Below are 25744 nucleotides of genomic sequence, written 5' to 3' on the forward strand. Positions count from 1 at the left end.
AAATTTCTGTTACAGATGTCATCATTAACATACAAAGGTGGTTTCTCCAGGGCAAGATGGGTTTTTGTCTTGCAAGAAAGGCATGGCACATAGCAGATCATTCATAAACAGTTATTGATGAATTAATACACAAATAGAATGACTGAAACTTTGCATCAAGATGAATCATCTCTCCCCCAGCCTGAATTCGGGAGGGATTCCTGTGAAACAGCGTGAATTTAAGAAGTCAGTGAATTGGTTCTGGAGGAGGAAAATGTCACCCTGATTTCTTCCAGAAAACTTCAGAGAGAAAGACCATCATCCCATAAAATAGTGAGAAAGGGCAAACAAAGTAGAAGGTGGGTTCAGAACCACAAGCAGAAAAAGATAACTAATGAGGTGGTCTGAGTAGAGAAAGGAAGCAGCTCAGACACTCCCCGAAACTTCCCTGCTGCCTGCACTTTCACGTAAGGCAGCCCATGTAAAACTTCGGGGATCGGTTGTGTGTATAGTGCAGAAGACTGGGTTTCCTTAGGGATACCATCGAATCAGATTCTTTCATATCTCCGAGATATTTGAGGATGTTGTAAAAGATCTCAAAGGCAGGGTGGATAAAAGTGCCTCTTCTGGCACCAGAATACCTGGGTGCAAATGCTGCTTCTGCCCTATCTTTGCAGAGTAACCTTGGGCAAGTTACTTAATTTCTGGATATAATAATGAAATGCCTACTTCAAAACGGTGTTACGAGAAATGCAATTGTTAAAATATGTCAGGTCCTTGGAACAGTGCCTTATTTATTTTAAGTGCTATGTAAGTGTTGAATACCATTGCTATTATTCCTTGTTCAGACTCACATTTATAAGTTTTTTTCAGAGAACTTTCTGAAGGTGAGATGATTATAGTTAAGCTGAAATAACATGCAGCTGCTTTTCAAGCACGTTGGAAGCAAGGCAATTTGTGCAGTTTCTTAAATGTAATGTAAATTATCTGTGTGAGAAACATGCTGGTACAAACTCTGTGTTCCGACTGTATGATTATTTTCCATTTAATTTTCAGGAGAATTCTCATTGACACTGGAGAACCAGCAATCCCAGAATATATCATCTGTTTAAAGCAGGCTCTGACAGAATTTAACACAGCCATCCAGGAAATCATAGTGACCCACTGGCACCGTGATCATACCGGAGGCATAGGAGATATTTGTAAAAACATCAGTAATGGTAAACAGAAAACATTCATTAAGCTCGTTGAAGAAAACTGTGTCTTCGGAATAATTTACTTTGGTTAACAGAGCTAAGTAAGCTAATAAACCATTTACTAGCTTACTTACATATTTTACAGAAATTACTGTAACTTGAACACTATCCCCGGTTTTAACAGAGGAGGCAAGGAAAGGTCCTATTTTCTATTTCAGATCTCTTTGCCCTCTTATTTTTCCCCTTTGCCCAGTGATGAAGATCACTTTTAATTTAGTTTGCATGACAATTACTATTTCAGATTTAATAACTAACTACTGTTGAGCACTTACTGTGTGCCAGGCACTGTGCTGAACGTTTGGCCTGAGGACTGTGAGGCGGTATGTTCTTGTCCACATTCTAAATGTGACCTCACGTCTTCCATAACATAAGGCAATTACCACAATAAACTGAAATACTGGGGAAAGATCATTGTATTGATAATTCTCTGTCCCTGAAACCTATTCAGTACTGACACCTTATCATCTCCCTTATTCCCTCATCCCACCGTCACACACATAGATTCATCCATCCATCCATCCATCCATCCATTCTTTCCTTTAGTGAATACTGGAGGCACTGCTAAATCCAGGTGCCGTGCTTGGCACACGGGACCTAGCAGTGAGCAAAACAAAGACCGCCTTCATGGAGCTTCGTTCTAGTTGAGAAGGTAAATGGTAAATGAATCTTAGGTCAGGTGGTGACAGGTGCTATGAAGAAAAATGAAGCTACATGAAGGCAAGGGGGGAGAGAGTAAAGCGGAGGAGGGTGGTAGCAGTGGTGTCTGGGGTGGAGGGAGAGGGGGTGAGCTGTACAGTGTCTGAGAGGAGGGCACACCCAGCAGAGGGCATTGCCGGGGCAGAGACACTGGAGTGGGACTTTGTGTGTGTCCAAGGCACAGGAAAGACAAGGAGGTCAAGAACGTTCATTCACAAAAGGGATGCATGTAGACATTCGACTAGTGTTTTTTAATGTTTGTAATTATCTTTTTAGGCCTTGAGACTATAATTGGGACACCAAGATATTCTCAGGCACAGCTCCCAATATCACCAGGCGGCCCATTGTAAAGACCTGTCTCCCCTCAGTCTCTTACCCTCTAACCTCCTTTCTTCCAATCCGAAGGGACTGCCCTCCGTAGGAAGTCACTCTGTCTTAGTCTGACCTGTCCTCACCTTTCTTTCTCTTGTCCATCATTAAATTTTGTGCATTAAAAAACTATGCCGAGGATCCTTAATTAGCTTTGGGCAGCTCTTTTAGCATGCAGGTCAGCTTGAAAAATTGAAATGTTTATGGCCCCGTTTCTCTCCTTCATAAATCAGCTTTATTGAGCTTGAATTTACATACATAAAATGTACCCATAAAATGTATAGTTTGGCAAACACCTATGTGACCACTCCAGTCAAGATAAAGAACGCTTCCACTACCCCAAAGAAAGGTCCCCTCATGCCACTCTGCAGTGATTCCCCCTCCAGCTCCAGCAACCACTCATCTGCTTTATAGCACCATAGATTAGTTTTGCCTGTGTTCTAAAGTTTTCTAGAATGGAAGCATACGACATCACTCTTTGGCTTCTTGCACATTAGCATCTTGTTTTTGAGATTCATCCGTTTCATGCATCAGTAGTTTGTTCCTTTCTTATTGCCAAGTAGTAATCCATGGTAGGAATATACCACCATTTGTGTATCCATTCACCTGTTACTGGACAGCTGACCCACTTTCTTTAAATTAAAAATTAAAATAGTTTGGGGTTCCCTACAAATAATGAATATTTATGTGATAGATTACCTATTATGTTGATTTAAAGAAAATCAAAAAGAAATTTGACACTGCTTTATAGCCATGAAAACTTTAATACTTGTTTGAGAAGTGGCTTGTTGTGTTTCGTTCTGAACTTTATTGAAGCTAGACCAGCTACATGCAGACGTTGAGTTCCTCAGCACTGAAATTGTTCGGGTGTACCTTTCAGGATCTCTCCCCAAAAGTTCCATGTATTTCTTCATTCTCTAAATCCTTAATCACTAGCATTCTTGTTCCATTTTGCTTTATAATTTCTTTTTATTCCATATTTTAATAGTTTAAATTTTTTATAATTTTGTTTAACTATTAGTATGGCAGAATTTTTCAAGTACTTTACAATGCTAACTTCCTGTGTTTTGTTTTGTTTTGTTTTTTGCGGTACACGGGCCTCTCACTGTCGTGGCCTCTCCCGTAGCGGAGCACAGGCTCCGGACGCGCAGGATCAGCGGCCATGGCTCACGGGCCCAGCTGCTCCGCGGCATGTGGGATCTTCCCGGACTGGGGCTCGAACCTGCGTCCCCTGCATCGGCAGGCGGACCCTCGACCACTGTGCCACGAGGGAAGCCCACTTCCTGTGTTTTTACAGGCCACACCAAAATTATGAATGCCATTTATAAGATTTCTATGGGAAGTTACGGTAACTCTGAAGTAATCTGCCTGCAAAAATTTAAAATATGATCAGTGTGTGATTTGGGAACTCCTAGTGGCTTACAGGGAGCCAGAATTTTACCAGACATGAGAACTGTATAGCCCCAGGGTGCTCAAGTTTTTTGTTTTGCTTGGTTTGGGGTAAATCTTGTAAAATATATTTTGTTATCTAATTATTATTATTTTGCAGCTGAAGTTGGGCCTTTGCCATGTATTTAACATCCGAGTCCTAGGAGTCAAATGTTTGCTTCTTGCTATTCAATTAGAATGTTAGAAAGTATTATACATGAGCAATATCACATGTATCAGCTTAAATAAGTAGCATTGGCAATGATATTATAATCCATAAACCTTAACAAATGACTGAGGGTTTCCTCCTGTTAAAATAATTACCTGACAGAGACAGAAAGTAGATAAGTGGTTGCCAAGGGCTGGGTGAAGGAGGGAATAGGGAGTGAGTACCATTGGGTAAAGGGTTTCGGAATGTTCTAAAATTTTATAATGGTTATGGTTGTACAATTCTTTGAATACGCTAAAAAAAAAAAAACAGTGAATTGTACATTTCGAAAGGGTGAATTTTATAGTATGCGAATTACATCTCAATAAGCTTTTATTTGAAATAATAATTACTATCATATGATTGATTTCAGCATGCCCTTCTCCATCTTGCCTGTGTAGATTGCTATTGTGAATAAGATATGTGTTTTCAAATTGGCACATAATTTTAAAAACTGGCACGGAGTTATTTTATAGTGTGATATTTGTTTTGTAATTTTGAGGTAGTTGTGAGTTTTTTGGAAGGATCATCTGCCTCACAACTAGAGAAGTAGTATCTCCACTTCTTTACTGAAAAACAAAAGTATGCAGATAACAAATAAAAACAAACAAAAACACCTTGCTATCTCGCTCTAAATGGAAGACAGCCTTACTGTGTAACGTCAGCTCCCAGAATAGCATATTACTTTTTGCTTCAGCCTCTCAAGATACAAAGCGATGGAATTTGGCGCTGGAGAGGGAAGGTCTAGTTGCTGTTGTTTTATTTTTATTATTTTTGCGATATTTCTATCCCTTATCCTTCCTACTAGCCAGATTTCTATGCCTTGTCAGTTTTCCTTTGCATGTGTTTTTCTCCCTCCGCATTTCCATTGACACCACTGTAGCCCTAATGCTCATTACCTTCCAGCAGGGTAATTGCAGTCACCCTGTCCTGGTCTTTCTGATCTCTCCCTCTCCAGTCTCCCCACCTACAGCTGCCATACTAATCCACCTATTAACACTATTTCAGTTTCTTCCTAAAGAGTGTATGGTAGCCACATACTGTAACGTTTAAATCCCCCTGTTCTCTGAAAGGCACTTTAAGGCCCTCCATGATCTGAGCTCACCTTACTGTCCCACTCTTTCCAGCCAGGGTTTTGCTTTAGGCAAGTTGGTAGCGTTGTTTGGCACACATGCCACGCTCATCCTCCTTTCTGTGCCTTTCCTAACGCTGTTTCCCTTACCTACAGGTCTTTCTCTGAACCCTTTGCCATCTTTCTAATTGTTTCTCCTTTCTCTAAACACCTGCTGCTTTTATTAGCTGAATTGTCCATTTAGTATCCCTTAAGTGGGACTGAGTATAGTTCTCTAATTATTGCCTGTTTGTGTTTTATTTCCCCCAACTATGACAGTTTTTAAGCATTTTGGTGTCATGGTCCTTGTATTCACTGTACATGGTATACTGGTTAGATGACTGCCACTCAGCTATTGGTTGGTTAAGTCATTGATTTTCTTTGTGTCAGTGAGGGTACTATGGGTTACATTTATTTTAATGGTTTCATATCTTAGCCCCGGGTTTGGGACTTCCTTTCAGCTTTCACAGAAAGAACTTTACACTATTATCCTTTTATTATTAAGCACTGCCGTGATGCCATAACCTCTTTTATTCTGTGTTAGGCACCTACATAGGGGAAAGTTCCCAGTTTTGGTATTACTGCCTCTTCAACACCCATCTTTTTTTTTTTTAATCTGTATTTTTTACTGGAGTCTAGTTGATTTACAATGTTGTATTAGTTTCAGGTGTACAGCAAAGTAATTCACTTATAGATATACGTGTATCTGTTCTTTTTCAGATTCTTTTCCTATATAGGTTATTACAGAGTATTGAGTAAAGTTCCCAGTGCTATACAGGATTCAACACCCATCTTGATCTCAAACCTAGCTGAGACTGTGAAGTGCTACTTCCAAATTTTTATATAAAAGAGGAGTGACGGGCTTCCCTGGTGGCGCAGTGGTTGGGAGTCCGCCTGCCTATGCAGGGGACACGGGTTCGTGCCCCGGTCCGGGAGGATCCCACATGCTGCAGAGCGGCTGGGCCCATGAGCCATGGCTGCTGGGCCTGCGCGTCCGGAGCCTGTTGCTCTGCAATGGGAGAGGCCGCGGCAGTGAGAGGCCCGCGTACCGGGGGGAAAAAAAAAAAAAGAGGAGTGACTACAAAAAAAAAAGGCTTTTATGTAGACCTGGAAGGACATGAGAGAATAAAAAACTCTTTTGTCAAGGTGGAGGAAATAGTTACCATCCCAGAGATATGCTGCTACAATTCATCCCATTTTCTGTTGCCTCTTACCGTTAAGATTTTTTGCAGCCAATCTCAAGTGTTCGCCGTATGGAAGTTGATCTCTTAAAAGGCTAAATTATCATTTAAAGTGTGACTTAATATATTTTACGTGTTTTGTGACTAGACAGTACATACTGCGTTAAAAAACTCCCACGGAATCCCGAGAGAAAAGAAACTGTAGGAGATGGAGAGCAGCAGTATGTTTATGTGAAAGATGGAGATGTGATTAAGACTGAAGGCGCCACACTAAGGTACGTGAACGTCCTTGAGACGGGGAAGGCGGGGCTGGGGGGAGGGGTCTGTGTATATGTGTTGTAAAAAGACCAGACATATTTGCTTATCTGAGTGAAAATACCTCAGCAGATCCAGAAGATCTGCTAACGTTGGTTTCTCTGGGAAGAGAAATTGGGTTGCTTGAGAAACGGGAAAAGAGAAGTTTTCACTCCATCTGCCTTTTTAAAATTATTTGTTTGAATTAGTTGATTACCTTCTTTTAATAAATAAAATTTAAATTAAAAAAAATAGATTAGCATTTCCTGCTAGGGTGATTTAGGGATTTCTACCCATCAGTTAAATTCAGGGTTCTCTTGTGCTCTCACTCCCAAAAGGTGACCCATCCCTAAAGTAAACACGTTGCCGGCCAGACCCATAATCCCCCGTGACCTATCTGAGGGATTCAAAAGGGTGTTTCAAACTCGTCAACTTTGAAGCTGAACTAATTCTCGTTCTCTCTCCCCCACAATCTGTACTTGTGTTTTGACTTCAGAACATCTACTCTCTCAGTACTTAAGATTTTTTTTTCCTTCTAAGATAGAAGCTGACTCCTCTTCACCCGCGTACTCCCCTGCATCCCTCCCCACGGCCCTCCCCATCTAATCAGGTTAGTTCTTAACCTCAGAAATATTTGGCAATGGCGCCTCTCTTCCTCCATGTCCATGACCACTTCTTCTTGCTCAGTCTTCCTGTCTGCAGGCTCCCCCCTTTCCAATCTGACCTTCATTCTCCGTCTCAGTTGAAACCTGAAACAGCCCTCACTGCACACAAGGTAATGTTTGTTCTCCTGACCGTGTCACAGTCTGGCCCCAGACTTCTCTGGTCTTCGCTCCCATCACTCCCCTCACAGGCATAGTTAGCAAGGACGCTCTGTGCGGCCGTGCCTTTGCTCGTGCCTTCGTGTACTAGGCATTGCCCCTTCCCCGCAACTTGTCTCCCTGACAGACTCTTATCTGTTCATGCTTCAGACCTAATCCACATGTTACTTCAAGAACCCTTTCCAGGCATAATTCACGATTCCCTCCACTAACTTTCCTATAACCTTTATTATTTTGTATTAAATTGTATTGTAAGTTTTTTTTGTATGTAAGTACCTGAAAAGGTAATCAACTCCTTAGCTTCACAATATTAGTTAATTCTAGTCGCTATGGTCAACCAACCCAGAAATGCATAATGGCTCAAACATGAAAGAAGTTTACTTCTCAGTCACATAAAGTCCAAAACGGGGTGCTGACTAGTGAGTGACCCTCCTGTAAGTGAGGTTTCAGGCTCCGTGCGTCTTGTGATTCCATTAACCTCACTCCTTGGCTTCTGAGGTCGCCGTGCTCACCTCCATCAACCCAGCGGGTGGAGAAAGAGCATGAAAGGGATCTTACCTGGAAGGTTTTCACAGACCCGGCCATCTCTTGCATTGGCTATAAATTCAGTCATGCGGCGCCACTCCTGACGGTGCAGAGACAGGGAAATAGAGCTTAACTTCGTGCCCAGGAAAAAGGGGGAATAGGTTTGATGACAAGCTAGCCACTCTGACACAGGCAGGTCCCAGATTCATCTTTAGATCCTCAGTCCCTGGCACTTAGGAGGTAATGGGTACTTCTCCTACACATAGTAAATTTACTAGCTCCAAAGAGGCGAGTAAATGAACAGAAGAATGAGAAAGAGAAAATGAAGTCATGGGTATCCATGCCACCTTTCAAACCAGCGTTCCCTTTTCTTCAGTATGCAGTGATTGACAGAATTTAATTTATAAACCAACTAATTTCTGGGAATGTTCTTTAAATGCTCTTGTTGAAAATATGATAGTATCTCGTATAATTTGCTCATGGTACCAAAGGAAAACAAACATCATATAGCTGCTACTTCAAAAAGTATTTGGTATTCTCGGACAATACAGAATTTCGCCCATCACACACCAGACCTAGTGAAAATGAAAGGGGTCGAGACAGTAGGTGGTTCCTTGAGTCTTCTGTCTCAAAGGCGTGGGTATCACAGTACTGGTTTATCGGTTATCACAGAATTATGGATATTAGATCTATACCTAATTGCAGATTAAGAATATTCAGTGCTTGGAAGTTACTGCCACCCATCTGCCATGAACAGACCACATGCTTTAAGCTTTTTATTAGAGTATTCAGACAGAAAAGCGTACCTATCATCCGTGTGCAACGGTGAGTTGTTACAAACTGAACAAACCCTATGAGCAGCACGCAGGTCAAGAAACAACAATATGGTGTAGATGCAGAGAACAGAGAGTAGTGGCTACCAGAGGGGAGGTGGGGGCGTGAAATGGGTAAAGGCGATCAACCGTACCGTGACGATGGAAAATAAATTGGTGGTGGGGAGCATATTGTAGGGTATATTGAAGTACAAATATAATGTTGTACACACGAAACGTATGTAATGTTATAAATCAATGTTACCTCAATTAAAGAAAAAAAAGATTTTTTTAACCTAAAAAAAATGTAGGAAACAGTATCAGTGCCCCAAAGCCTCCCACATCTTGCTTCCTTCCCGTCACCACCCCCTCTCAGTGGAATACTGTCTCAGATTCATGGAGCGAATTGATGCCAAGGAGCTCCATATTATCTGAATTCTATTTAAGTTTTGTTTTACTGCCTTCTGATTAAGATAAAGTATGAGAACCTATCTACTTTAAGATTTGGGAGGAAAACTAATACAGAGAATCAAAAAAGTAAACTCAGTTTTTTAAGACTTTGTAAATATTTTCCCAGAATATGAATTCTTTTTTTTTTTTTTTTTTTGGCGGTACCCGGGCCCCTCACTGTTGTGGCCTCTCCCGTTGCGGAGCACAGGCTCCAGACACACAGGCTCAGCGGCCATGGCTCACGGGCCCAGCCGCTCCACGGCATGTGGGTTCCCCCCCAACCGGGGCACGAACCCGCGTCCCCTGCATCGGCAGGCGGACTCTCAACCACTGCACCACCAGGGAAGCCCCAAAATATGAATTCTAATTACACTAAAATCTGAATAAAATATTTAATTTACTGATGACCGTGGCTTCCAATTCCCATTTTTATCAAGTCAGTAAAACCCAATTATTTTAAATATTAACAAGACTCATTGTGAAGCAAAAGTTCTATAAGAAGAAGGTTAAAATTTACTAAGTCTCCAAGTATTTGATGACCAGTTGATCTTTTCTGCTTGCCAGTTTTGAAAAAAAAAAAAATACAACAGAGAGATAATATCCACCAAGAACCCTTTAGTAAATAGTAGAAAGTTAGCAAGGTTTTTCAGTAAGGATTTGATTCTGGATGTAACTTTCAGGAATTTTCTAGTGAACTAAGTTTAATTTCTCAGAGAAAAATCAGTCCAACAGCTTTTGTTGACTGCTCTACATTTTCTAAGACAGCCATCGTTACAAAGTCTGTCTGTCACAGAAGTGGCAGAACTAGATCAGTGCTCTACCTGATGCATGGGAAGGCCACCGCTGCAGTTCCTCGGATCTTTCCTAAAGCACCTCTGATGTCATTTCCTTTTCCCCTCCTGCCTATGTGAAGAGAATTTTAACACAGTTTTTATGCAAGTTAAAGCATTAGCCACGCAGGTGACTGAAGAATTGGAATTTCCGATCCCCTGATTTAAGAAATCTTAATTGCCTTCAGCCTGGAAAATATCAAAGAAAGCCATAACTGAGCTCTGGAGTGGAGAGTGGGAGGGGAATAATAAAGGAGGCGTTGCAGGCACATTGACGGATAAGGTAATTTGCAGACCCTGAAAAAGAATGGTTCTCCAAATGAGTTTTTGTAGATTATATATAAAAAAAAACAAAAGATTGGGTTCTGCCCATAAATGCATTCTATGTATGATTGTTCGTAGGATTGGCTATAAGATAGGATACACACCCACACCTACATATTTTTTTCCATGATGGTTTGATTTACGTGTAATATGATTCAGCTAATATCTGTCATATCATATAGATACAATAAAAAGAAAGAAGAAGAAAAGAAAAATTTTCTCCTTGTGATGAGAACTCAGGATTTATCCTCTTAACTTTTTTACGTATCATACAGCTGTGTTAATTATAGTCATCATGTTGTACATTATATGCCTGGTACTTACATTATAATTGGAAATTTGTACCTTTTGAGTACTTTCCTCCAGTTCCTTCTCCCCTCACCAAGAACTTTATTGAACAACGTATTCACCATTTTGTTCCACTACCTTCTGCCACTTTTCAGGCAACTTCATAATTCCATCTTCCCAAAACTTTTTATTTTTTTGAGCAAAGAATTGTACCAGGTACCGTTTATAGTCTTCCAGGGAATTGAAATTTTTTCCATTAAGACAATTTTATAAAGACTGAAATAAATGGAAATCTGAAGGTGCAATGTCTGGTGAATACAGCAGATGAATCAGAACTTCCCAGCCAATCTGTAACAGTTTTTGCCTGGTCATCAAAGAAACATGCAGTCTTGCGTTATCCTGAAGGAAGATTATGCATTTTCTCTTGACTAATTCCGGATGCTTTTTATCGAGTGCTGCTTTCAGTTGGTCTAATTGGGAGCAGTACTTGTTGGAATTAATCGTTTGGTTTTCCAGAAGGAGCTCATAACAGAGGACTCCTTTCCAATCCCACCACATACACAACATCACCTTCTTTGGATGAAGACCTGCCTTTGGTGTGATTCGTGGTGGTTAATTTCACTTGCCCCACAATCTCTTCCATTCCACATTATTGTACAGTATCCGCTTTTCATTGCCCGTCACAATTTGTTTTAAAAACAGAACGTTTTCGTTACGTTTCAGTAGAGAATCATGTGCAGAAATACGGTCAAGAAATTTTTTTCGCTTCATGTATGTGGAACCCAAACATCAAAGCAATGAACATAACCAAGCTGGTGCAAATGATTTTCAGTGATTGATTTGGATATTTTGAGGATGTCGGCTATCTTCCGCGTGGTATAACGTTGATTGTTCTCAATTAATGTCTCTATTTGATCGCTATCAACTTCAACTGGTCTACCCGACTGTGGAGCATCGTCCAGTGAGAAATCTCCAGCACGAAACTTCGCAAGCCACTTTTGACACATTCGATCAGTCACGGCACCTTCTCCATACACTGCACAAATCTTTATTTGCATTTCAGTTGCATTTTTACCTTTCTTGAAATGGTAAAGCGTAATATGCCGAAAATGTTGCTTTTTTTCTTCCATCTTCAATAATAAAATGGCTACACAAAAATTCAATTTTGATAAGTTTATTCTTAATGCACGCTGATATGACAGCTATCACAATACAATCTAACAAAACTGTTTTGAATGAAGCTAAAGACAACAAGTGCTATCTTATGGAAAAAACTAACGAACTTTTTGCCCAACCCAGTAATTTGCATTTGCCTGGTGGCTAGTAATCTTGAGCATCTTTTCATGTCCCTGTTGGTCTTTCATGTATCTTCGTCGGAAAAATGTTCAGGTCTTTGGTCATTTTTTAAATTGGGGTTTTTTTTTGCTATTGAGTTGTATGAGTTCTTTATATATTTTGGATCTTAACTCCTTATCAGAGACATGGTTTGCAAAAATTTTTCCCATTCTGTAGATTGTCTTCACATATTTTTATAGTTGCTGGAAATATACTTCCTGGAATCATTTTTGTATAACATCAAATACTTTCGTTAACAGGTTGCAGCAGGTTAAATCAGACAAGAGATGATTTCTAACATCTCTTTAATATTTGCCCTTGGAGCAACTATAAAATCGTAATTGTTTGCAATATATAAAGCATACACTTAGAAACCACAAAAGCATAATAGTTCTTAATGTCAGTTCTTAATGCCTTTCAAAAATAATTGCTCCCATTACACTAGTGTCTCATGTTTTTGTACCTTATATCTGTTACATTTTTAGCAGATTTTTAAAGACTTTACATGTCAATATTTAATATTAAAGGATTTGATTTTTTTGGCAAAGGAGAAACTCTTCTAAGTTATAGTCATTTCAATTTTTTTAATAGATTTTTTAAATTTTATTTCTGGCTGTGTTGGGTCTTCATTGCTGCGCACAGGCTTTTCTCTAGTTGCGGCGAGCGGGGGCTACTCTTCGTTGTGGTATGTGGGCTCCTCATCGCGGTGGCTTCTCTTACTGCGGAGCACAGACTCTAGGCGCTTGGGCTTCAGTAGTTGTGGCACGTGGGCTCACTAGTTGTAGCGCACGGGCTTAGTTGATCTGCGGCATGTGGGATATTCCCGGACCAGGGCTCAAACCCGTGTCCCCTGCGTTGGCAGGCGGAGTCTTAACCACTGCACCACCAGGGAAGCCCTCAGTTTTCTTACATGCTGTTATTTCAGAGTTGACTTTTGTCATATGTCTTTGCAATGTCTAGGAAGATGATCTTACCAGCTTTCTCCATAGCTTTATTATTATTTTCAGGGATCTTATAATAGTGAAACACCCTTGCATTTTTTTGAATAAACTTTATTTGGTCATGATGTTATTTTTAAATTTGCTTTTGAATTCTATTTGTTAATATTTTAGTTAATATTTTTATAACAATATTCATTAGTGAGATTGGGTGGTAGTTTTTTTGTGCAGCCTTTATCAGGTTTGGGAGTCATAAATTTTCCTTCTTTTTCTATGCTCTGGGGTAGATTGTAGTGAAATTATCTGACTTTTAAATGTTTGTTAGAGTTAGCCCGTGAAAATACTGAGCCTTTAGTTGCTAATGATAATTACACATCTTTTTAGTGACGCTTTATTGTCACTTACTAGTAATATGGTCCTGTGAGTTAAGCTTAATGCATATAATTTAAGCTTCTGTGTGTACTTTTTATGGATTCTCTTTTTAATACAAGAGTAGGCTTTAAAAATTTATGTAATCTAACTTACTTCGTTAAAGGTTTACTTATCATTATGACTTCCAGAATCTAAAAACCAAATTTGAGGGACTTCCCTGGTGGTCCAGTGGTTAACACTCTTCACTGCCAGTGCAGGGGACGCAGGTTCAATCCCTGGTCGGGGAACTAGGATCCCACATGCCACATGGCACAGCCAAAAAAAATTTTTTTAAATAAAAACCAAACTTGAAAATACATTTGGATCATTAGGTAGGCTTTTCAAGGTCTTGAGGAAGAGAGGCACACACAGAATTACCTTTGATGGTATGGCTTTGTTGGGCAGAAAAATACAGTTGCTCGTTGATATCTTCTCTCACCAGTTTTGTTCTGTTTCATTTACTGAAACCCCTATTATTCTGTTAGAACTCTTAGACTCGTCCTTTAACTTTTTTTTCTCCTATTTTCTATCTTTTTGCCTGTTTGCTGTACTTTCTGGGAGGTTTTTATCAGCTTTATCTCTTAATCCTATTTTTTTCATTCCTCTTCTCACATTTTTAACTTTCAGGAGCTCTTTTTGCCCCTAAAGGCTTCTTTCATACTATCCTTTCTTGTTCCATAGTTGCAACTTCTTATCTCTCTGAGGACATTGCAGTTTTTTGTGGGGCAGTTTTTCTTGGGGCTATCGAGGGGAGGTTTGTGGGAGGGTTTGGAAATTTCCTTCTTCATAATGTGTGGCCTACAAACTAGTTTGTTTTTATTTTCTCTCCTCAGTGTGAAAGGCTTTCTTCAGATGCATAGTGATGTGGTATTTACTGATGTCTTCTAAGGGAGACCTCAGAGCTATTGGGAGCCCTGTAGGTTGTGAGCCTCACTGCAGGGTCATCTGGATGAATTGTTTAGTTGGGGAACCTCCAACATTGGAATCTTAGAGTCTTTCTTCCTGAGCTGGTAAAATTCCCAGAAGAGACTCTTCTAAGCTTCATGTTGGATAAAGGCCTGGCTGCCAGCATTACAGGAGCTGAGTGTGGAAAGAAGGCTTGGGGAAATGCATATATTCACAACAGTCTTCCTGTTTTCAGGATTATGTCACTACCTCTATCTGTGCCTGTGTTTTACCCTCTTCAAAAATTAAATCTCCCGTTTTTTCCCTTAGCGGGGTTGGGGTGCTTGTCAAACCGCTCAAAACGGGAAGAGAATCTGAAGATCTCAATGTTTGTTACATACACTCTCAGCAAATCCTTGTTTGGCCTCCGCTCCCCACTTCACCCTCTGCTTCTGCTTTCCTGGTGCCCCACGTCCTGAGACTGGAGAATTCTGCAGTGTAAATCTGGTTGGGTCTCAGCTTTCACCACTGCCAGTGTAGACTTCAGTATTTTCATGTCTGATAAGTCACTTCTCACTCACCTGTCTTCTTTCTAGCTTCTAAAATTTTATTGATATGGTCCATTCTCCTCACCCCTGTGGATTTATGCCATTTTTCAAATATCCCTTTATGGTAATTTTATTGATGTTTTAGGAGGAAACAAAAGATGCAGGTGTGCAATCCAGTCTTTAACCAGAAACACACTTTCAATTCCTAAATAGTAAATCCAAACATGCAATTATATTTGCCCTGTCTTCCCCCCAAAAAACCCATCATTGAGAAAATTTATTTAAAGTATTCCAAGCACATAAAAATCCAATACTATTTAGAATAGGCAAAGAGAAGGATAATTAACCTCTCAAGCTAAATAAAATATAATTTAAACCTTATTCCATCAGACATTTATTGCTATCTCCTGTGATTCAATTATCTAGAATGTAAAAAGAATGTGAAATGGAGAGATTAATGCTACCCACCCCATACTAGGAGAAGGATTAAGTGTGTAATGCCTGTAAATCCCTGAAGTCAATGCTTGGCACGTGGAAAGCAATATATTAATATTAGCTACCACTAAGTACTAAGCACTGGGAATATAAAGATGAGAATACGACAGGAGTCCTGCCTTTTAGGAGTTCATAGCCTTATGAGGTAGAATGGTAAACAAACAAGAAAACAATGTGAAAACTGCCATAATAGAAGTAAAATTCAAAGTATAGGAGTAATAACAGAAAAAAGTGACCAGTACAGAGGGTTGTCTGTATGTGGCTGAGAAATCAAGAGCTCTGGAGAACAAATTACTTAGACTTAGTTTTGTTTTGTTTGTTTGTTTGTTTTTTGGCTGTGTTGGGTCCTCGTTGCTGCGCGCCGGCTTTCTCTAGTTGCGGAGAGCAGGGGCTACTCTTCGTTGCGGTGCGTCGACTTGTCATTGCGGTGGCTTCTCTTGTTTCAGAGTACGGGCTCTAGGCATGAGGGCTTCAGTAGTTGTGGCACGCGGGCTCAGTAGTTGTGGCACATGGGCTTAGTTGCTCCGTGGCATGTGGGATCTTCCCAGACCAAGGCTTGAACCCGTGTCCCCTGCATTGGCAGGCAGATTCTTAACCACTGCGCCACCAGGGAAGCCCCCTAGACTTAGTTCTTTATCTGGATTATTATTGGTATAGTCATAAACCTTCATGTAAGAAATTCCCTGGCGGTCCAGTAGTTAAGACTCTGGGCTTCCACTGCAGCGGCACAGGTTCGATCCCTGCTTGGGGGACTAAGATCCCACATGCTGCACGGCGTGGGCGAAGGGAAAAAAGCAAAAGAAAAACTTCATGTAAATATAAATAGGAATTATTGAAATAAAAATATTTGTCATGCTTTAAAAGTATTATCATAGTTTTATTTATCAACAAAAACAAAGTCAGCGAAGAGGACAAAGGAAATAAAAGTATGTTAATTTTTTTATCTTATATAGGGTGAAATCAATGAAAACTGCTTTGTTCTTTTTTTATATATATATTTATTTCATTTATTTATTTTTGGCTGCATTGGGTCTTCATTGCTGTGCACAGGCTTTCTCTAGTTGTGGCGAGCCGTGGCTACTCTTCGTCGCGGTGCGCGGGCTTCTCAGTGCGGTGGCTTCTCTTGTTGTGGAGCACGGGCTCTAGGCGCACAGGCTTCAGTTGTTGTGGCTCACGGGCTCTAGAGTACAGGCTCAGTAGTTGTGGTGCACGGGCTTAGTTGCTCCGCGGCATGTGGGATCTTCCCGGACCAGGGCTCAAACCCATGTCCCATGCACTGGCAGGTGGATTCTTAACCACTGTGCTCCCAGGGAAGCCCCTGCTTTGTTCTTAAAATTTTTAACAAGAAAGAAAATATAATGTTTCTTTTAAACTTTTAGATTACCACTACTAAAATATTTACCATTTATTAAGCATGTAACTTTGTGCCGTATACTATGCTAAGCACTTAAATGCTCATCTTGAATCTCCCAGCAGTCCTTTAAGACACATGCTATTCACATTTCAATGAAAAACTGACATTAAGAGAAGTTAATTTGCCCAGTTTTCTTACATCTACTTAAGCGTATGTAGCTTACAAATCACTAGGAAAAAAAAAAGACGAAAGAAAATGCAGTCCATATAACCTAAAGTGACAGCAAGGAAGTCGAAAAACCAGAAATCTTGAAAGTTAATGACTGAAGTGAGTAAGACATATTCATTATGGGGGAAGGAGGAGAGAAGGGCTATGTAAATAGGAAAACTATTCTGTTAAAAAAAAAAACTCTGAGACCAAATCAAAAAATAACAAAAGCACCATTTTTAAGGATGCTCATTCAGTGTTACTGTTGGAGGAAAACTGCCCACAATAGGAAACTAAATGAATTGTGATTCACGCATATAGTGAAATACTATGTAAGCATTAAAAATCATGTTTTAGAAAAAGATTTAATGATGTAGGAAAATACAGTATAGTAAACAAAAAATTCAAAAATCAGGTATTAAAGCAACATGACAGTTTTGTTTTTAAGATATAAATATGCAAAGAATCCAAAAATATATATCCTTAAAAGCATATGATCCAGCAACTCCACTTTAGGGTACATATCCAAAGGAAACGAAATCATTATGTTGAAGGGATATCTGTACCCCGTGTTCATCACAGTACTATTTATAATAGCCAAGACATGGAAACAACCTCAGTGTCTATTGACAGATGAATGATGGTCCAGTGGGTAAGACTCTGTGCTCCCAGTGTAGGGGGCCCAGGTTTGATCCCTGGGCAAAAGTATTAAATTTGCACTTCAGAGTGAGAAATTTGATTTAGCTAAAGGAGAGAATTTTCTGATGATAATTTGCAGTGGGCCACAAGAGAAAAAGGAGCTATTTAAGAAACTTACTGACATCATTTATTCGTGTCTTGTCCAGAGATAAAGACAGAAAATAATTTACTTCTCAAAATTTCTTCTAAGCCTAAGAGTTCATAACTGTTACTATTTCCTCTTTCTTCTTTCCACCAGAGTTATATACACACCTGGCCACACTGATGATCATATGACCCTACTTTTAGAAGAGGAAAATGCTCTCTTTTCTGGAGATTGCATCCTAGGGGAAGGAACAACCGTATTTGAAGACCTCTATGATTATATGCGCTCCCTAAAAGAGTTATTAAAAATCAAAGCTAAAGTTATATATCCAGGTGGGTAATATTATTAATCTAGCAAACCATTTGTGTCAAATGATGAGGAAGATTCATTTTGGTTTGTCTGTGTGTGTTCTTTGTGGTTTCAGCCTTGAAGAGATACATTTAAATTGCTTCTTTCTAAATTACACCCCTAAGTCTTGTCTAGCAATACAATTTAAAAGACCGAGAGTTGTTTTAATAACTTTTTTTAAATATATGAGGGTTATTTTTTAACATCTGCACAGCTGTTAATAGAACTGTTAAACAAATGAAATAAACTTACTGGAACAAGAAAATTTTTTTCATTCCGTAAGCTATCTTCAGTTTTGTTAACTTGATTTCTGTTGTGGACTACATTTTAGCCATGTAACCAACCCTGGGTAACATTTGATGTCTGAGCTTTAGTTTTTTAACTCACTATATGGAAATATCAATAGCTTCTATATCAACTGTAAAATTGTGTATTTATTTCCTTTCTCCAGAAAAAGAAACCTGTTGTTAGTATATTAGCTATCACTGCCCTGCTTTACAATACGAATCTCTCCTCCATCCTGAAAGCTAAGAAAGATACAGTACCCAACAAAGGCCCCCAGAAGGAAAAAGAGACTCGATTACTTAATTTTTTAAGTCCTTCCAACTTGTTCCTAACCAAAGGGCCATGGAAAGATCTGTAAATACAGTGTCTTCAGTACCTTCATATTCTCTCATGAGTTCCCACTGCTGAGGGGTTAGGAAACATACAGTGAGGCTGGGCATTTGGATTAATATTGTGACATAAAAGGAGTGGAGGATGACAGCTACTTTGAAAGAGAAGACAGTAGACCTTTGATGCACCCACATTGGAGCAAAGCTAATGAGAGCCTGCCCGGTGCAGGTTCTTGGAGTGTTGGCTTTAGTAAATCCAGTGAGCTGGCTTATTGGCACAGCAGGACCTCATATGTCAATGACGGTCTGTAGCCATAGCTACCATATATTAAAGCCTGCTACCCTACCCGCCAGGTACTGTGCAGGGACCTTCACAGAGCTGTCCCCACAAAAACCCAGAGAAGCAGGTAGCTGAAGAAATAAACTCGGAGATTCATAGACTATCCCAGCCACACAGCTAGTAAATGATAGTCGGTATCCTAAAGCCCATGCTCTTTACCTAACGGGTTTGTCTGCTTCTGGTATTTTGTTCTCAGCCCTCTTGCAGATTTGTGTAATATATTCATTTTCACTGTCTTAAAGAGTGAGTAAATTCCAATATAACTTTATCCGGGTTATCAACATTTCTGAATTGCTAGCCTATACATAAGATTCTTACAGTTCTCCTGTGGTTCTTGTGAATTTTTAATAGCTCTTGGTCACTTACATGAAGCTACCTTTTACATTCCCCTTTTCAATCTTTGATAAGCATAGTGGTTAAGAGCACAGAGTGGTTAGAAGCTCCTGAATCAGAATCCCAGCTCCACCCCTTCTTAGCTGTGTAACTGTAGGCAGATTATTGACCCTCCCTATGCCTCAGTTTCTGCTGTACAAAGAGAATAATTAAAGTATCAGTACCTACTTCATGGGATTCTTGTAAGGCTAATGTATATTAAGCATTTAGAGTAATGTCTGGCAAATAATGAACACTCTGTAAATGTTACCTATTGATACTGTTGTGGTCACTATTTTTATTGTTAAATTTTTATTTTCTAACTTTTAATGAACACAATAATATCTTATGTAGATTTTGATATAATTCTCTAATGTTTTTTGGCATTATATGTAATTTTTAAATCTCTTATTACCTGTATAGTTTTCCAGATAATTCTTATTTGTCGTGTATTTAGTATGCCTTTTCAATATACTATATGAAATATTTTTAAATAGAGTAAATTAACTTCAGTTGTACTTAAAATTTTTTATCTGGTTGAAATCATTTTTGTAATTATTCTGATGCAGGACATGGCCCAGTAATCCATAATGCCGAAGCTAAAATTCTACAATACATTTCTCACAGAAATATCCGAGAACAGCAAATTCTTACATTATTTCATGAGAACTTTGAAAAGTCCTTCACAGCAATGGATCTTGTAAAAGTTATTTACAAGGTAATTTTCATTTATCTTATTTGTTCAAAGCCACAATTTTAATAGAATAATCCATTCAGTAGACTATAGATGTAGTAAATTCATCACGTCCCAGAGCAGAATGAGTCTGTTAATTTTTTAAGTAATGTCACTCGTATGGATTTGAGACCATCAATCTCAACTTTCTAGAACACAGAAGTTAGACAAACACTGGCCCGCAGAGCAAAAATAACCATCCTGAGCCATTATTAAGCCTTTTATACTCCACTCTGTAGGGGAGACCATTGCCAACAGCCTGGCGGTTAATCTTTGTTATGATTTGTGTATTATTCTAGCCATCTTGATGATCTGGTGTCCTGACCGGCAGCAAGTAAGGGGCGATCTGCTAGAGACAGCTACTGGGATAATAGCAGTGAGAAGCAGTAGCAATGCTAACAATAGATTAAAAGGAGGAAGGCCATGAAGAAGAGCATGAGTAGAGTCACTTAGTGTAGAGAGAAAGGGCCCCTCACTCAGTGGCCTCTGAGCACATCACTGCATGACAGCACTGTGTGGCAATCCATCAGTATAATTCAGTTTTTCAGCAAATGTTTATTAGATACCTGCTTCAGGGTTAAGAATGGAATAAGATTATCTGGGTTTTAAAACTCCCACTACCATAACCTGTATGGCCATAAGATACCTGAGAGTATAACTAAAGATGAGCTTGAAAAGGAACCTGGGCCAGTTTCAATTAGTAAGGACCATAATGTCCCATGGGCCTAATTTATCAAAAACCAGGTATCTCAGTGTGCTTTGTTTTAAAAGGGAGGAATGAATGATTAAAAGGGCTGACAATAATAAGTGCCAGGAGCCAAAGGGCAATGTAAGTGCCAGGGGCCAAAGGGCAATGTAAACGTTTAAATTCTGCAAAAGAGTTCATTTCCTCACAATACTAAAGTTTAGCCACTCTAGACTATACATTGAAACATGGGTAGTTTTTTCTAACCCAAGTACACACAGCAGAACTCTCTGATAACCCTCACAGATGGGTCATCCAGTGACTATGCAGGCCTCAGAAATGCTTGTTCTGCATTCAGAGATGTGTTCACTGTACACATGTGTGAAGCACCTGTCACATATAGAACAGCATTAGGTATTGCAGAGACATTTATCCATTCCACAGATGTTTACTGAATGCCTTCATGTACCACACACTGGACTAGGTGCAGAGGCACAAAGATGACTACAGATCCCTGCCCTCACAGGACTCATGGTTTAGCAAAGACAGACATGTTAAACAGATTCTTGTAGTTCTGGCTGTATCATAATAGCTCCCATTTCTGAGCACATTACTATGTGTTAGACACTGTACTAAATGCTTCACATTTACCGTTGTAATTTGAAGTACTTAATTTCAAGTACCTTGAATTTTCACTGCATAAAGATACTGTTATTCCAACTTAACAGATTAAAAACAAACTCAAAAAGTGTGAGTTAAGTAAGTTTTCCAAGGGCACAAAACTAGCAGATGTCACACACTCAAATGTCAGAAGTCAGATACTCAAATCTTTTGTTTTTCTATCACACCAAGCTCCCTGCAAGGCCCATACACAGTACGTCAGGGCATAAAGGAAAGATGAGTCATTTCTGCCTGGTGAAGATGCAGGGTGATGAGGCTTGTCCAGAAAAGCTTCAGAAACTTAATTATTGAATCGGATCTTGAAGAAGGAGTGAGGTCAGAGTACAGGAGAAGAGAAGTCATTCTAGACAGAAGGAAAGATGTGTTCAAACACTGGGAGTCACAAAAGCATCGTGTGTGTTTGAAAACCCACAAAGAAAATGCATCTGACCGGAGCCCAGAATGTATATTGTAGATGGGCAGGGAGGGGGTCCCAGGAAATGAGGCAAGAAAGGCAGGCATGGCAGGTCAGGGGAAGCCCTTGGTTGCCATGCTAAAAAAATTTGGGATCCAGCCAATAAGCTGGGAATGACCACCCAAGGATCTTAGGCAGGGAGTCACATAATTAGACCTAGAAAATCACACTGGTGGATATAATATATGGTACTGGAGCGTCAGGGAGTTTGGGGTTGGAGGTTTCTGCTTGGGAATCATTAACACATGATGTTGTGGTGACAAGTTGATCAAGTAAAAAGAGAAGAGAGTCAATGATACAATTCATCATGAACATCAGTATTGAAGAGAAATCGGGGAAGAATATCCAGGATGAAGATGAAATCATAAGAGGTAGAATAACCAAGGGAAAAGAGAGGAGTTCTTCCAAATGGAGAGACTAGCCAGTTGATTTCAGGTAAAATGAGGACTGAAAAGAATTCTTTGAATTTTGATTAAAATATAATTCAATGATTTTTGCAAAACATTTTCAGGGAGCTGAGAAATGGACATAGTAAATTTAGTCAAGAAGCTTGACTTCAGGAAAATTCTTACTTAAAGAATATAAGGGGGCTTCCCTGGTGGCACAGTGGTTGAGAGTCCGCCTGCCCATGCAGGCGACACGGGTTCGTGCCCCGGTCCAGGAAGATCCCACATGCCGCGGAGCGGCTGGGCCCATGAGCCATGGCCGCTGAGCCTGCACGTCCGGAGCCTGTGCTCCGCAATGGGAGAGGCCACAACAGTGAGGCCCGCGTATCGCAAAAAAAAAAAAAAAAAAGAATATAAGGACACAGATACTGTATGTTACCACTTGTAATGTGGAACCTAAAAAATACAACAAACTAGTGAATATAACAAAAAAAGAAACAGACTCACAGCTATAGAGAACAAATTAGTGGTTACCGGTGGGGAGAGGGAAGGGGGAGGGGCAATAAAAGGGTAGGGGAGTATAAACTGTTATGTATAAAATAAGCTACAAAGATAAACATATTGTACAGCACAGGGAATAAAGCCAATATTTTATAATAACTAAATGGAATATAACCTTTAAGAATTGTGAAGCACCATATTGTACTTAACATTAATATTGTATATCAGGTATACTCCAATAAAATTAAAAATACATATTTAGAAAAAAGAATAAAAGGAATATTTATTTTGTTTACCATTCAGATAATAGTTGTCAGTATTACTAGCTTGGCAAAAATAAACGAAAAATTGTAAGTTTTAAGGTGGAAACATACATACTTTTAATAAAAATGTGCAAAGACATTATCATGTAACCTAATAAATAGACCATAGGGCCAACTGTCTGTAGAATCATCAAAACTACCTAGAATAATTTTTATGTTTATTTATTCATTCATTTATAAAATACTGAGTTCCCACTATGTGCCATTTTGCTAAGCACTGGGTATTCAGTAGTGAACAGATGCTGCTACTGTACTGTCTTTATGGTGCTTACAGTCTGTTTGCCTATAAGTATATTTCTAATAATAAAGTGACTCAAAGCAAGACATACATAAGATGAAACAGTGTTGATTATTACTCTATAAAACTGTATTTGAATTAAGACTGTATTATTTTGCCTTTTTTCTTTCAAAGTTTCAAAAAGATTAACTCTGTTCTTTTTTAAAAAAGAAATGCTTTACTTTCACTCTCATTTTTCTTTTAGGATACTCCTGAGCATTTACATAAAATGGCCGAACATAACCTCTTACTTCATTTGAAAAAATTAGAAAAGGAAGGAAAGATATGTAAGTATTCTTCCAAATTTTAGTTCTTTTATTACCAGCACTTAAAATATTTGTTAACAAATGAACTAGTTTCCTTTGAGGAAAAACACCACCCACCAGAGTTCTCCCTTGAATGTCACTGTAAGTTGGAGAGACAGTCACTAGGAAAGGTCAGCAGCAAAAGGCCAGGGGATCACAAGTTAGAACAAAAGCTTCCACAGGAATGAGAATCTCGCATGGGGGTTTCAGTCCTCACCCACCAGAATGACAGCCACGGGCATGTAGCAGGAAGAGAGCTTCTCCTCTCCCAGACCACACGACCATGAAGGATTTTACATGTATCGATTAGAAGATGTGGGAACATCCAAAGGTCTAGCAGCAGTAAAGGTAGCAAACTCAAAGATATTAAAGCAGTAATTCTATAATTGTTCCCTAGTGTTAAGTTAATTTGTCAAGTTAATAATCTTAGAAGTTTGATCCTTAGAAAGCAAGAGGTGGGCTTCCCTGGTGGCGCAGTGGTTGAGAGTCCGCCTGCCGATGCAGGGGACACGGGTTCGTGCCCCGGTCTGTGCTCCGCAACGGGAGAGGCCACAACAGTGAGAGGCCCGTGTACTGCAAAAAAAAAAAAAAAAAAAAAAAGCAAGAGGTGCAAAGTTGGACTTTGTGTAGAAGCTTCAGCAACATCTTTATATGTGCCCCCCCAAGAAAAACCCCAGCTTTATATTGAGCAACAAAATTATTTTAGGAATTAATGGTTTTTCTAGTTACAAGCTAACTTAAAATCTAGTGATTTGCTCATCTTTTGTTAAATGTTTACTCTGTAATTTCCTTCCACAGTTAGCATCATGGATCCTGAGGAGAAATGGAAAGCTCATCTTTAGTTTCAGCTTAAAGAAAGATTTTGTTGTTTTGTTTTTAGAGAATGGTATGTTTTGTTAACTATTAATTATTTACAGAGAATATAGCATGTGGAACATTGAAAATAATCCTAAATATACTTTAACATCATACTTATTCTAAAGTATGTAAATTACATTTTACACCTATAATATTAGCTATTTGTCTCACCTAGGTCTTATAACATTTTACCAAAAATTCAAAATCCAATAGTTTATCCATTTTCAATACATAAAATAAGTTTCTTTTAAAATAATTTATGTCATTTAAAATAATTTATGTCATTTAAACTGGATATTATTCTTAGAGGTTATTTATCTATTACCAGTGGTCAGTAATACTGTTTTTTTCTAGCTGCTTCAATTAACAGTGCAGATTTCAGTGTAATCCTTCCTTTTCTGCAACCTTTGTCTATATCTGTAGATTACAGGCTTGTTTTCATGTTTCTATCAATTATATCATGTTTATATATCAGTTCTATACCTCTGTATCACGTATACTTTCTCATAGTGGCATCCTACAAATGATTCATGTAAATCAACTTCTGGTAATAGAAAAATATTAAATTCCCAATTAAAGTCATTGTATATAAATAATTATTTCTGTAATCCATTAGTACAGCCAACTTACTTTCCAAATTTAGGTTTTCATATATAGTCATCAACATATATATGAATTATATACCAAAGTTTTTAAAATTAGAATATTATAAGACAGAATTTTTTATAAGAAGTGTTTATAAATAGTGGTTAGGGGACTTCCCTGGTGGCGCAGTGGTTGAGTCCACCTGCCAGTGCAGGGGACATGAGTTCGAGCTCTGGTCCAGGAAGATCCTACATGCCACGGAGCAACTAAGCCCGTGCACCATGACTACTGAGCCTGCACTCTTAGAGCCCATGAGCCACAACTGCTGAGCCCGTGCACCACAACTACTGAAGCCCACGTGCCTAGAGCCCGTGCTCTGCAACAAGAGAAGCCACCACGATGAGAAAACCACGCACCACAACGAAGAGCAGTCCCCGCTCGCCACAACTAGAGAAAACCCGCGCACAGCAATGAAGACCCAGTGCAGCCAAAAATAAATAATTTTTTAAAAAATAGATAAGCAACAAGCATATCTATTTAAAGTAAATAGTAGTTAGGGGGACTTCCCTGGTGGCACAGTGGTTGAGAATCCGCCTGCCAATGCAGGGGACATGGGTTCGATCCCTGGTCCGGGAAGATCACACATGCCACGGAGCAACTAAGCCCATGTGCCACAACTACTGAGCCCGTGCTCTAGAGCCCATGAACCACAACTACTGAGCCCGCGTGCTGCAACTACTGAAGCCCGCACAC

The 25744-nt window shown here is 39.3% G+C and overlaps 1 protein-coding gene across 1 annotated transcript in view; it reads left to right on the forward strand.

Moving 5' to 3' along the window:
* Positions 1-25057, forward strand: part of LACTB2 (lactamase beta 2) — a 30490-nt gene extending 5433 nt beyond the window's left edge. Inside the window, exons 2-7 of the mRNA XM_079902502.1 lie at positions 1036-1199; positions 6377-6503; positions 17683-17861; positions 19773-19921; positions 23449-23530; positions 24347-25057. Coding sequence (XP_079758628.1) covers positions 1036-1199; positions 6377-6503; positions 17683-17861; positions 19773-19921; positions 23449-23530; positions 24347-24390 — 745 coding nt within the window. The 3' untranslated portion in view covers positions 24391-25057. The remainder of the gene's footprint in view (positions 1-1035; positions 1200-6376; positions 6504-17682; positions 17862-19772; positions 19922-23448; positions 23531-24346) is intronic.
* Positions 25058-25744: the final 687 nt, after the last annotated feature.

This window comes from Stenella coeruleoalba, assembly GCF_951394435.1.
Source record: "Stenella coeruleoalba genome assembly, chromosome: 17".
NCBI lineage: Eukaryota > Metazoa > Chordata > Mammalia > Artiodactyla > Delphinidae > Stenella > Stenella coeruleoalba.